This window comes from Corvus brachyrhynchos, unplaced genomic scaffold (genome assembly GCF_000691975.1).
Source record: "Corvus brachyrhynchos isolate BGI_N302 unplaced genomic scaffold, ASM69197v1 scaffold213, whole genome shotgun sequence".
Classification (NCBI taxonomy): domain Eukaryota; kingdom Metazoa; phylum Chordata; class Aves; order Passeriformes; family Corvidae; genus Corvus; species Corvus brachyrhynchos.
Genome location: NW_008237233.1, coordinates 1022479 through 1036781, shown reverse-complemented (window position 1 = coordinate 1036781; position 14303 = coordinate 1022479). Strand labels below are relative to the sequence as shown.

The window sequence follows — 14303 nt, the reverse complement described above, 5'->3', positions numbered from 1 at the left end:
AGTCAAATTTCATGTACTTGTGTCTGTATGTGGTTCATCAGAAAATGTATTTACTTGGTAATTCTTTTTACAAGAATTATATTCCCCTTTTCTAATTAAAATTTGAAAGCTGGAGGACTTATAAAGCAAATAAGAATTCTAGGCATTCAGAAATTATGTTAACATTATTAATTTCTACATGGTATATTTAATAATTTGTTAATTACATTGCCTAATATAGCTTTTTGTTAGTAATTGAATAAATTTTCATAATGACATTCAATAACTTCTAGACAGATAAATAACTAAAGATTCTTCATGTCCTTTTCTATATTAGTTAATTATTTACTACTAGAATAGATGATTACATCTTTTTAAAAGGTGATTTTCATGTGAACATGTAAGGATGCATATGTTCTTCTACTTGCAGGTGAAACTAAAAAGATGGTCACACTGACCATTTTAGATGATCCAGAGCCAGAGGATAATGAAAGCATCATAATCAGCCTGGTGCATACTGAAGGAGGGAGTAGGATTCTGCCCAGTTTTGACACTGTCACAGTGGTTATCCTGGCAAGTGACAATGTGGCAGGAATCATTAGCTTCCAGACAGATGGAAGGTCTGTTATTGGTTGTGAAGGTGGGTTCTGTGTGTTGGCCACACTCAGTTTAACATGACCTTCCATCTTTGTGCTTTCTGTTGATAATGATTCAGTGATTATTTCACTGTTCAGAGAATGCCAGCAAAGAATAACCACATACTTAGCACACATTTATTTATATTTTAAGTCTTGCAAACATAGCATTTAAAGGAAATCTGTGGAAAAGATGAATAGACCATTTCCAAAACCATTTTATATTTCATCATCTGTTCTTTTCCTTTCTTTTTCTGAAGGTTGTGCCTTGCTTCTATTGGTGTTGCATTTCTAAGCTCCTTTTAGCATTTCTCATTCATTTATGCCATATTCCAGAACTGTATATAACACCCATCATATACACCAATTACTAATCTTAAAATTAATTTTAAATCATCTGGAAAATATTCCTACAGGAAAAAAAAATAGAAAAAAATCTTCCATCTTCTAAAGTTTCTCTTTATATTTTTTATGGTGGATCATTTTAGGAGTGTGACCATCTTGATGTCATCACTTAGTCATGACTTTTGAGAGCGATAAGAATTTGATATCTAGTGTCTACCAGTGGTTTAAGAGAGCATGTTGCATGTTTTACCTAGGGTTTGGTACAGTTCTGCATAGGACAGTAATAATACAAATGGTGACTGCTTTTGTTAGCCTTCGCTGGAATCGCAGTGTATTGCAGTTTCAAATTTACTGATGTGTAAACTGATGGGTAGAGAAAACTAACAGGACAGAAATTTGCTGTCCAGGAATATGTGCACTGAATTTTCTGTTGGAAGAAAAAGTCTATCTCAAAAGAACATGGTCTGTTTTTTTCCCATAATGAAAGGACACCATAAGCTTTTGGGTTTTATTTAGGTACAGTTTGTGTTCATTCTAGTGTGCCCAATTTCCATCCTTTATTACTCTGCATTAGCGGTTCTGATCTGCCTGACAAGCCAGCTGCAGTCTGGCAGTCTAAGAACAGTTGTTAATGAGCCCAAAAAATTAATACAAACCATCTCATTCCCCAAGGTTACGAAGACGTTATATACTTTCCACTGATTAAATATTATTCATAGCATGCTGAAGCTGAAAGCTTTATTTGGAGCTGAAATACTCTGCTATGTAGAGCACACATATAGTGCTATAACTGATTCCAATTCCTTTAGTGTGTGAAAAATAATGCATTGCATTATAGCAAGAAAAAACAGCCAAACTGTTTCGCTTGGATAAAAAAAGGGGATGAGCTAAGGCCTTCCTATGATTTCAGTGGTTTTATTTCACTTTCATTATCAAGTTTTTTATTATGAAAGCAAACATTATCAGACATAAATCCAAATAGTGTTACCTTTTCTATTTATTGTACTATTGAACAGTTTCTGTTAAGCAACTCAATATTATTTTCAAGCTGTGCGTATTATTATTCCTGTGGGGAGGAAAGAGTTGAAAAAATGAAGATTGGTGAGGAAAGAGAAAAATAAGTTTGGTTTAGAATTTTTTTTCGCTTAAAGACCAACCCTGCAGGTGGGAGATGTTAGAAAATAATGAGTGTGAGAAAATTCAGGTATTTGTGTTTGCTCTGGATTGTTGGCTGTCAACTGAAGAGGAATGGAATTTTCTCACAAAAGATAACAGGATGTTGTTAAAGACTTAAAAACTTTTCCCACAGACTTAGATCTCTTTGTAAAGGGGAAAGGGAGTTAAGAAGGCTGGTGAAACACAGCCTGGTGAAGGATTTGTGCATGGTCCAGGCCTTTTGATATGTAACATAGCTCTCAGGCCTGGGCAGTTTTAGCCCTGCTAATATGGAATAAACTTAACAGTGTATATGTCTCTGCTTTAAGAGTTAAATAATGGAATAAATCTTTTCTTCACACTTCAGCTGTGGGTCATGGCTGTCTTGGTGTTACCTGCATATTCAGTTCACAAAATCACCATATTGAGGGCAAGGGCAGCATTTAAGTATAGGCAGAACATGCAACAGTTGTATGGCTATGGCTGAATTAGATGAAAACACACTGCAACAGCTTGAAATAAGGAACAAGAGAAGAATGGATGAGGTCCCCTTCTTCTTCTTGATAAAAGCAGAAATCTAAAGAAAGATTTAAAATGGTAAAATATTACTTTAAAAAAAGACAAAATAGTGAAATTAACCTAATAATACTTTCAATCTTCAGAACTCAATTTGTATTTGTGTTTGTATTTCTTACTGGACAGGAATAACAAATATTTTGGTAAAGCTGGCTGAGCTTTACATGGGTCAGTAACTGGCTGCTGGAGGGTCTTTAAATTGTGATGAATTGTACTTCAGGTTTCCATCTTTGTGCTTGGATTACAGTGTATCAGGATTCTGCATCATAAAGTGTTTTCCAGCCTTCAGTGAAAATTTGTTGTATTATATAATGTTGCATTGAAATAACCTTCATCTTAATTGTGTGTTCTGTGATGATAGTAAATTATTATTCTGTCAAATATTTATTTGTTTGCAATGGACGTGCAGAATTCTCAAATGGGATAGAACAGATTTCAGGGCAGTGTTAAATGATGTGACAGATTAGCCTGTAAACTGTCAGTCTGTCTTCAGATATCTGACAGTAGAAGCAGAATTCTTACGATGTCAATGAATTTTGAATTCCTTTGTTCTCTTAGAACTAGTGTAGGACAACTTAAAACAAGGCTTAACTGAAGTTTGAAATGGTGAGACTGATAACATACTAATTCTACGTATTGGAAAATTGGTGGATACAATTTTCATATTAATTCTTCACAATTTTTTTTTTCAGTTTATTATATTAAGGTCTTTTTAAGTTTGTTCATATCTCTCTCATTGGTAGCCAATATATTGGCATTTCTCAAATATTTCCTTACCAATCAGGGAACACATCCAGAAAGTGATTAATTGTTTTCTGCCAGTTTTAGATATACAATACTGTCCTGCAATATAATATGCTAAAATAACCAGATAAGCATCCCAGTTTGGTGTTCTTTAAGTTACACAGTCAGTGAGAGTAGCTGTGCTGCTCAATTCTGTTTGCCATGGACTATGAACATAACAACCTAACACCACATCTGCTTTCCCTTTCACAGATACAGCTTAGTGTTTGTCAGTAGGGTGGCTTTTAAGTGTGTACATAACACATGGAATTAGTCCCAGTTTCACAAGAGCAAAAAAAATTCAGTTCAATTTATAGCAATACTAAGAAAGTAATTTTCAGTCAGTTGAGGATGGACTTAAGTTTACATTATTATTTCCAAGCACCTCAAGATTATAAATTTCTGCATATTCATGTCCTTGAAAACTAATTCCACACTGTATATGCTGGAAAACTTCCATTCTGTGAACTGGAAAAATGCTGTTGACATACAGATGGAATACACTTATGTATTATAAATAAACATCTGTCCTCTAATGTGAATGTATTGCATAATTTTACTAATGCTACCTGCTGATCTATTTCATATTAATACAATACATTAATTTTACATACCCATATTTAAAATATTTAATGTTACATCAAATATTTATTTTGTATAAATGTATATAGATATTTAATATGTCATAATTATATAAATTTTCTTAGTTTTTCAAAGCTTTCTAAAGAGTTTACTCTTTAAGTGACCGTTTGGTTAAATATTATAAATGTGGAAAAGATACTATAATTACTTCTTATAGATGCATATTGTCATTTGATACTTATTATCTCTGAAATTATAATCAATTATTAAAAATTAATTTTAAATTATGAAACATCAATGTTTTGTTTCTAAATACTGTCCTTTTAAAATTATGAATTTTTATTCTTCTTCTGGATGTTTTCTAACACTGATAACATTTGTAAATTCAAAGTCACATAAGTGGAACTCGCAGGTAACTACAAGCATTTTTCTGCATGCACTATGTAAAGTCACAAGGCAGTGCAGATATTAGGAACGTGTATATTCCTTGCCAGTTAGCTGCTGTAGAAAACTCTGTGTTAAAGCTGTGTAGACAACATTTATTCAGTGTGTAGTTGACAAACAGATACTGCTCTTCTTTTTGTGCATGTTTTGACAGCAGTTATGCATATGTACCAGGTTCCTTTATATTTTGATAATTCTTTCCAAGCATTAACTAAATTCAGAAAAACCCAGGAGGAAAGAGTTTAGATTTGTGGGGGTTTTGCTTCAATATTAAAAATGAGGGTGTTACGTAACTACTGGAAGCTCACTATTAAAAATATTAAGGTTTTCCAAAAAAAATACTTCAACTGTGGTTCATATTTTTGGGTTTTCATTTTAATAGTTGAATTGTAGAAGAGGAAAGCCCAAAATCTTGTGGTTTGTCCTTTGTTCCTAGGAGAACAATTGCAATTCCATATTGTAAGAACGGCCCCAGGACTGGGAAACGTTACTGTTGAGTGGAAGATAGTTGGACATAACGTACAACAAAATTTTGAATACTATTCTGGAATACTCTTTTTTCCTGAGGTAAGTCCATAAGCAAATCTAATGGCTACAAGAGAGTATTGTAATTTGAAGTGAGCTGAGGAAACAAGTATGCTTTTATAGCAGTCTTCTTTCTCTTGATGTGATTAATCTGCAGGGATATATAGTTTTATAGATATATAGATCTATTATAGTTTTCAATATTTTAACTTGACATTTCTTAAAAGTATTGTTTAAAATACATATGATAGAGTGGCATTACTTGTATTCTATACACTAACGACTAATCAGTTTATCAATAAAATTTATAGGGGATATTGAATACAACATTGTATGTTCACTTGCTGGATGACCATATTCCAGAAGAAAAAGAAGTATACCGGATCATCCTATACAACATCAAAACAGAAGGTAATGCAGAACTACAGCCTGCTATATCTGCTATATCTAAAATTGCCATTTAGTAGTGTAATATTTTTGTGTGTATTAATCCATTTTGGAAGTGTAGGACTAAGAATATTGAAAATGTTGCAAATTATGCAAAATTTATTCACATTTTACTGAAACAGGCTTGATACTTCTGTGTATATAAGTATATATATCATACAGGTGTAATTAAATAAATGGATATTTTTATCTTTGTAAAAAATCTTGTCTATCAAGCTTTCTGATCTGCCCCTGAATTAGAGGAGGTCAGAATATTTTACTCTTTTATTGAAATTATAATGACAAAAGAAGCATGAAACCACATCCCTTCTGAAATACCCTTTGTTAAACAGGAGTTAGTGTCTAAACACCAAACTAACTTGGCATGGGTGGTGTTGCTGATAGGTGCCTTGCCAACTTGCCTTAATAATTTGTTTACTCTTGTAATCCTTCAGGATAAGTATAAATTAATACAGTTATTCATCAAGGCAACACCTGTAGTGATTTCTTAATGGAATGATTGAGAAGTTGAATATAATTTTAACTTTTGTAATGAATTCCTGGAAGAACTTTCTCTTTTATTTTACAATAGAAGTAGTTTAGAAAAGTTAACATTTAACACTGTCTCTTTCGATTATCTTGTTTCTTAATACAGTCTTGAACTCTACACTTATTACACATACAATTCTTGTTGTGATTGAATGTTCCTGTGTTTTCTATAGAATGCAATTACGTATACATTCCACACCAACTTCACTGAGCATGCCATGTGTTTGGTTTGATTTCATTTGCGGTGTTACTGCCTGTCATTTGTACATAGTAATAGCAGTAATGGAAGACAAAACTTTATTTACCTAGCAATTTATTAACTGCAGTCCATTGATTCTTTTGCAGGTGTTTCTCCTTCTGGTGCTGCTGTTTTGGACAGTCAAGGATATGAAGCTGTTCTGACAGTAGAAGCTAGTGATGAACCACATGGAGTACTGAATTTTGCTTCTCCATCCAGGGTAGTTTTACTTCCAGAGGAAAACAAAACAGTTCAGCTTTTTATTAACAGAGAATTTGGATCTCTAGGTTTGTATAACATCTCCAAGAGAATTTAAATTTTGTTTTCAAAATCATTAGACAAATGAAAACCATGACAGGGAGGCTGGAAATTCTGGAAAATCTTGGGTACAATTGATATTTTCAGAACTTCTAGGCCCCTTACTGCAGGCTTGGAAACTAAGTTTTTGTTAAAAGTGAAGCTATAGCATTTAATTCCATAGCAAGGGGTCTGGGAGCTGTGGCATAGCTAGTTGACTGTTACGGTTGTACTTTTATGTCTAATAAATCTGTCTTGAAGTGTTAGTCTGTCCAGAAGAAATAAAAAACATGAGAAAAGGATCTTGTATGGAATTATCATTCCCACAGTATCTCCTCTATAAACTTCCAGAATCTGACAGTTTAGGAATATCCCATGGAAAAATTTGCCTCTGAATTCAGTTTATGCCTCCTCTAAGAATTCTGTATCTCTTTTTGGTTCAGTTTGTCCTTTCAAAATGAAATTAAGTGGTACTAACTTCAGTAATATATTGTGTGCCAAAATATTTTCTTGTGTTTGTTTCCTGAGTATTTTTACTTTCATTGAGAGATAACATGCATAGTCAAGTTCTCTTTAAATTTTTAGACTATAGTTAGACCTCAGTGGTAATTTCTCTTAGTTTCTTTTATCTACTTTGAGGTGAAGTGATCAGCTGAAACAAGCATTCAAGATCTGGACACACTACAAATCTGAAGAGGAATTTTAATGACATTTCTGTGTTTCCCATTTCTTTTTTAATGTCAATCAGTATTTAAATTACCTTTCAGACACTACTTAGGAAACAATTTATTCTAAGTATCCATTGTAAATGTAAAATCTCTCAGTTGAACTCCATCATTATTTATTATAACTAAGTTTCTTTTATACCTGATGTTTTATTTCGTACAGACTAGCTTTGAATTTCATTTGTCATTTTATCTCCAGGATCACTCTCTTTAAATTTACAGCTTGACTTACTCTGGCAGATTAGTGAGATGTGGCTTTATTATTAAAAAAATGTCTAGCTTTTCCTTTAGTAAAATTTATCAGTGTGTCCCCTAATTTTTATTCTCTATCAACATCTATGTCAGTCTTTCTGGGAAGGAAACTACATTTAGCACTGTCCTTAGAGCCTTTTGTAGAAATCGGTCATTCCTGAAACGCTCTATTTCCCTTGACACCAAACCTGGTATTAATAATACATTAGATATCCCAGGAATGTAATGTAATATTTGCACTCCACAGCACCTCAAATATATGATTACATTGGTTCCTAATGCTTTCTGAGTCCTGTGGTGTTGGACAAATCATTAAAGTCTGGACTGAAAGAAATAAGTCCCATTGGCTCCAGATTAATGTTTTAATCCTTCTGGTTTGCAGTTACGCTTTTCATTTTATCAATGAGCATTTAATCTCTTTTCTTTGTCTATTCTAGTGAGCATTGCATAAGAATTGAAAAAAGTGGATATTTTTGGTCACATTTTAAACAGGTGCTATCAATATTACATATGCCACAGTTCAAGGATTGGTCTCCTTAAGTAATCAGACAGAGGGGACCTTGGCTGAACCAGGAGCTGATTATGTAGCTGTTTCTGACTCAGTGATTTTGGAAGAAGGAGAAACACCCCCTGCCATAAATGTAACTATTCTAGAGGTAAACTTTATATCCTTTCACTCTATACTTATCTGTATGACAACTGAAAAGGAATATTGGGGGACCTGAAGCTTGCAAGCTATATTACTTGAAGCTATCGATTTTATTTTAAGTTAGAAAGACTGGTTTTGTCTTTAATGATAAAAACACAGAGGACACATAATAACAGAAAACAGTGCTACTTACAGTTAAATGAAATTTAACTCTCTCATTAATAATTTATTTTCTGATATTCAGACCAGTGTAAATCATTGCTACAGGCTCTTACTTTATCACTGGTTGCTATTTGCGCCTTTAAAATTGAGCAGAAATTTATTCGCATCTAGTTCAGTGTCACCACAGTCTTTTCCATTAAATACAATGTCTTGCTTCATAATTCATTCAAGATAAAACATTTTTTATAAAAGTGTTGAGGAAAATGGAAACATAAATTAATTCTAGTGTTGCTATAAGGTTTGAGGCTTCTAGTGTGTGGCTTTTTAGCAAATTCTGTGACTGTTTCTTAAGAAAATGAAAAGAGGATATACTGGATTTGTGTTTTGTAGGATGATGTACCAGAAGTGCAAGAATTCTTCTTGGTTAATTTAACTTCAGTGGAACTTATCATGAACCATTCAACTTCTTCCCTACCTAGGCTGGGTAAAACAACTTACAAACAATTAAGTTTAATTTTATTTTTATATAAATTGAATGCACATTATATTACTCTGGCGTATCATTATTCCACTTGCCACTTCCCAACTAGGGTGTTCTGCAACACTGTAGAACATCAAACATAGTCATTATTACTCTGGCTTCTTACTTTTTAAAGCCCTGTAAAAATTATAAGACAATTTTCATAGAGGAGTTATTTAGTAATTACCAGTTGGAGAACACAGTTACCTCAAAAGTTGCATTGGCAATGTATGTTAATGTGATTTTATTTCCAAGTACATGATGGAAACAAGTATGTACAAAGAATTCAAGTAGTTCCTTTGCTCACTCTTTTAAAAGTGTCTTTTTATTATTCTTCATCAGATTTACTTTTAGGAGTCATGATCTACTGTATTCCTACTCTTCCACAGAACTTCATTTATTGTTTGCTTACTTAGGTCCTCATTCTGCTTCTGAACTCAGCAGCATAGCTGCCATTGTCTTTAAAGACAGTTGGGTTATCCTGTGGCACCAGTTGCTAATTATGCTGATTATTTCTAACATCTTCTATGACTCTTTTTCCCTTTCTTTGCACGCGTATTGAAGTGACAGAGTTAATTCGTTACAGACTGAAAGGTAACTTGCAAGCCTGATTGACGATGTGTAGACACTGAGCTATGATTACTTGAGTTTAAAATTTAAAACATAAAAAGAGTAACATTAAAGTATGAAGGATTTTCTGAGTTAAATTGTTCTGAGTGCAGTATAGTCTTACCTTCTGCCATAAGGGGTTAGCAGTCTGAATCATGACCATTTGACGCTGATATATTTAGGATGATCAGATAATAGCTTTAATCTATGAGGCAAAAATTTTTCCTCATTATAAAATGTCACAATTAATTCTGTTATCAGACTATTTTCTAATCTTGTTTTCCCTTTTGTGTATTTTCTTTGGTATGATTGAGGATTCAAATCCTTGTCAGTGCAGTGCATTTGTTTAGGATTTAGCAATCCCATACCCCATAGAAAATCTTTAATATAATTCTAGGTGTCTAATATTGAAAGTGATATTGAAGGTGTTCTGCACATGATACTGATGTGCAGTTAATCTTATGCATCTGTAATATATCGTAAATGCTGTCCCTGTCATAGCCATGTGCATGTAATATGTGGTGTAGGTTGCTTTTGCTTCATCCCATCCTTTAGAAAAGGTGGAAGGAAAGGCCCAACTCTAATACAAAAGTGCAAGGAATTAAGAAAATCTTGATACTTGAGAATGAGGAAAGAAAAATGAGAAAACTTCATAGATAAAAGAAAGACTTAAGATGGAGTAAAATGGCAGGAGGGCATCAGAGGAGAGGAAGGATGCCAAATATGAAATAAAGGGTCTGATGTTGAAAGCGAAGTATTATAGATCTTAAGTGAGTTGATCAGACTATGACTCAACAAGGGAAAACATGACTTACAAAGCTGAAAGGTCTATGTTCACTGTAATCCCTATGGATTTCTAAACCTTTCTGCTGTCTGTAGAGGTGTTGCAGCTGCTGCTGGTGTTCATCACTATCTCATAGTGTCAGATTTGGATTCATGGCAGTGATCTTTTACTTTTGTTCAGTTTTATCTGATTTGATAGAAATCTTTCTGATGGATCTAAAAATAGTATATTTGCTACAGATTTAGTGGAGTCAATTTGTTTTGTAGAAACTGTCAGTCTTCATTTCTTTCTAATTTTTATTAAAAGTAAATTGACATAAATTAAAGTAGTCATGTGATGCTGTTTGAACAAATTAAGGCATTATTTTCTCAGAAGAATCAAGTTCTGACTGTCAAGTTCTGGTCCCTGAAATTAGTGGACATTGCTGGCATTAATCTATTATTCAGTATTTTCACAGGGCAATACATGCAGTAATCTTTCAGAGCTATTTTGAAGATACGTATGTTTTACAGTACCTAAACTACCTAAAAGGAAATTAATAATTTTGTTTTTATAGCAGAATCTGAGGTGTCTGCCATTAAGGTTTATTATCAGGCACTGAAACATGAATATGAAATGATATACTGGATCATTTATTCTTTCTTACTCATTTTCCCTCCCATACCCAGAATGGCACAGTCTGCGAAACATTAAATATCATCATAATAAAAACACACAATGAAGATGAATTAATCTTGCTTTTTTGCATTTTCTACTTTTTCTGTGCCATGTTTTTTTTCTAAAATTTTTTTAGCCTTTTTTTCCCCCCCCCGATACATTAAGTGTAAGAGTGGTAATTCAAGGCACTGTGTTGCAGTTCTTACAGTAAGCTAGTAAGGACAGATTTTCTTTAAGCCTTTCTAAGTATCTTGCCCACTTCATTTTCTCCTCCACATTTTGGAAATGGAAAATTATGTATTTCTCCTACAAAATTATTAAAGATATAAATAAATGCTTTTATTATTCTTGAAAATAATGAATATGAACTCTGTTGTTCTTACGTATATGTCGTTCTGTTTTCCATTTTAGATGTGGAAGGTTTAGCTTCTCAAATTATTATTGATGCTAATGATGGAGTAAGTGGAGTAGTTGAATGGGAAAGTACCAAGTAAGTCTTGTCTCCTTGAAAAGCTGCCTATGTAAGTTAATGATTAGTGTTGCCCAGCTATTTTTATTTTCAGTTAACAGAAAAGCTCCTATTAACAACAGGATCACATCTTTGAGATGACAACATATCATTCAGTTCAGTGGAACTGGAAAGATAATTCCCATACTAGAAACCAACATTTACAGTATGTTTACTCAGAAATCTTATGCTACCATGTACTTACTTTCACTATTGTCCTTCGGTATTGTGAACTTCCATTACTCTCCCAGCCTCCATGCAGTGCCCCAACCTCTGCGTACATGTAAGCATGCACATTGGCATCTCCCAGATCTTTTTCTCTGATTTCCAGGAGCTAAGAAGAAGGCATTCATGCTCATAGACAGGCTTAATCTGCCACTAAAAAGTAGGGGAAAAGGGTAACATACTATAGCTCAATTCCATTTTGATAAGAAACAAAGGTATAATGGTTGCATTAGACAGTGGTAATGATGCCTTACTGTAATGGTGCCTTTTTCTTTTAATGTAGAAGGGAGGATTTTAAGTGAAAATATAACAATTATCTACAATCTTATTAAAATAGCATGCTCAGTGGGCACTGAGAATTTGTCTTGGTTTTTGTTTTAGTTTTGAAGTTAATGAATCTCATGGGAATCTGACAATAATGGCATACCGAAACAAAGGATCTTATGGCAATGTATCTGTATTTTTTTATGCCCAAAATTTGGAGGCACAGCTGGGTTTGGATTTTAATGTGATCTCAAGGGTAAGAAGCAAATTTTAAATCTAGTAGTTTTCATTCCTTCAACTTCCTCAAAAGAGCATCTTCTTATTAATTCTGCAGAATGGTCACTAGAACAGCTAGATTTCTCAACTTGTTTCAGTTGCTCTGATCATCTTAATAGAATGAGATAGATATAGTCATCTTATTTTAGTCTTTCTTTCTTTTTTAGTATTGAAGTATTTTAAAATATAAGACACGTAAACTTGCAAACATCTATTTCAAATACAGTTTTGCTTAGACAAGAGCATATAAGATTTCATGTAGGTTTTAATATTTTTTACAACAGAATTTTCAAAGTGAATTGCTCTTGCTTGTCCTCACTCTGCAATGTGCTAAACTATTTAACTGTTTTGCTTCTTTCTCAATTGATTTGTAAGGGACATAGAAATTACTGCTCTTCTCGCCTCTTCTTTCCTCCCTATTTAACACAATTCTGCTATACCTTTGTTTAAAATTTCTGTGTTCATTATCAGCTGTTGAGTATTCAATGCTTTCTGTGTTTCAATGCTAGACTCTTTTTTTTGCTGATGGAGAAAGGAATAAATCTGTTGTTGTTGTGATTTGTGATGATGATATTCCTGAAGGTGTTGAGAAGTTCCAGTTAATTCTAACAAATCCCTCATTTGGCCTGGAATTAGGGGAGAACTCAACAGGTAAAACTTAGTTTTGATGTTCTTGCTCTTCAGAATTGTATCTCAGTCACTTTAATTTCATTCTTCTGAATAATCACATTTTAGAAAGCACCAGCGCCCTTCTATGCTAAATCATTAAACTCACTTGAAAAGTTCTTAAACATCCCTGTGAAAAATGTAAAATTAACAAAATAATACGTAAAATAAGGAATCAGAAAATGCAAAAGCTGGATTTTTAAATAAGAGAGTCTAGACTATTCCTTTCTAGAGATCTTCCTAGATAAAGCAGAATATTTACATATTCTCTTCAGTAATATCAGGGAAATAAAAGCAATATCCATATATTAAGGAAAGAATGGATTTATGTATATATTTATTTATTTATTTATTTGTGTATGTGTACAATTATATTTTACTATGTTAATTAAAGCATGTTTCTATTATTTATTTCTCAAAAGCCACAATTACTATATTTGCCAATGATGATGGACATGGAGTTTTGTCATTCAATAACAGTGATCACTTCTTCCTAAGAGAGCAAACAGCTCTCCATCTGATGGAAAGTGTTGCAGTATTAAATATTATTAGAGAACCTCCTCAGGGAATATTTGGAATGGTGTCTGTTCAATATCTTGTAAGTGAAATTAATTCTTCAGAGCCATCAGTGGATTTGACCCCTTCTCAAGGATACATTGTGCTGGAAGAGGGAGTCAGATTTAAGGTAATATGGTAGTTATAACCCAAAAAGTAAATAAGTCTGATTTTAAGTTATGTGAAAGATTTCAGAAATGTGTTTGTTTTTTCATGTATTTTTTTCTTACGTTTTCCTTAATTCTCAGAATAAACTGAGTTGTGGGAGTGCATAAAAATTGAATATGCTTTGCTGTAGATACTTCCCTCTTTGTAATAGCTCAGGTAAACTGAAAACAATATAATAGGTATATAATATGATGTATGAATACGAACATTTATTCATATGTGTTTAGTATGTAGCTGAAAGACAAACTTTGACATGAAGTAATAATTTACTACTGTAAATAATTACATTGGAATGAAAAGTTCCATTCTTTTATGTGGCCTGAACTGAACAGAGTATGCTGCAGCAAAGGCAAAAGTTGAACAGCTTTCAGAGTTTTAGAAATTGAAAATTACTTATTTTTCTGGCAGTATTAAGCCCACTGCTTCTATACTGTCCCCACAAGAATGTCAGCCAGGAAATGTGTCAGTAACAGGTTAGTATATTATGGTTAGTGAAGTAGAATCTGAAACAAGCCTTTCTGGAAACACTGGTTTTCAGTTTCTGAACCTAAAATGCATTTGGAACCTCAGTGATGGCCAGTTTAGCAGACCTGTGAGAAGTAGGGAGTAAAAGATTTCTCAATGCAGTCTTTAAATATGGTTTATTGCAGAATTAAATAGAGATCTCAAAGGTTGTAAGCTCTAGCTCAGTTCCAGATCTGTTATTACTAAATAATTTTTCTATGGCAAAGCTACATGTACCAGTGTAA

At 33.2% G+C, this 14303-nt stretch overlaps 1 protein-coding gene across 1 annotated transcript in view; it reads left to right on the top strand.

Moving 5' to 3' along the window:
• The window catches only part of ADGRV1 (adhesion G protein-coupled receptor V1), a 269849-nt gene that overhangs the window by 63366 nt on the left and 192180 nt on the right, over positions 1–14303 (top strand). Inside the window, 10 exon segments of the mRNA XM_017729530.1 lie at positions 410–619; positions 4936–5066; positions 5336–5435; positions 6345–6524; positions 8004–8167; positions 8713–8806; positions 11304–11382; positions 12007–12145; positions 12675–12816; positions 13254–13516. Of these exon segments, the coding sequence (XP_017585019.1) occupies positions 410–619; positions 4936–5066; positions 5336–5435; positions 6345–6524; positions 8004–8167; positions 8713–8806; positions 11304–11382; positions 12007–12145; positions 12675–12816; positions 13254–13516 (1502 nt within the window).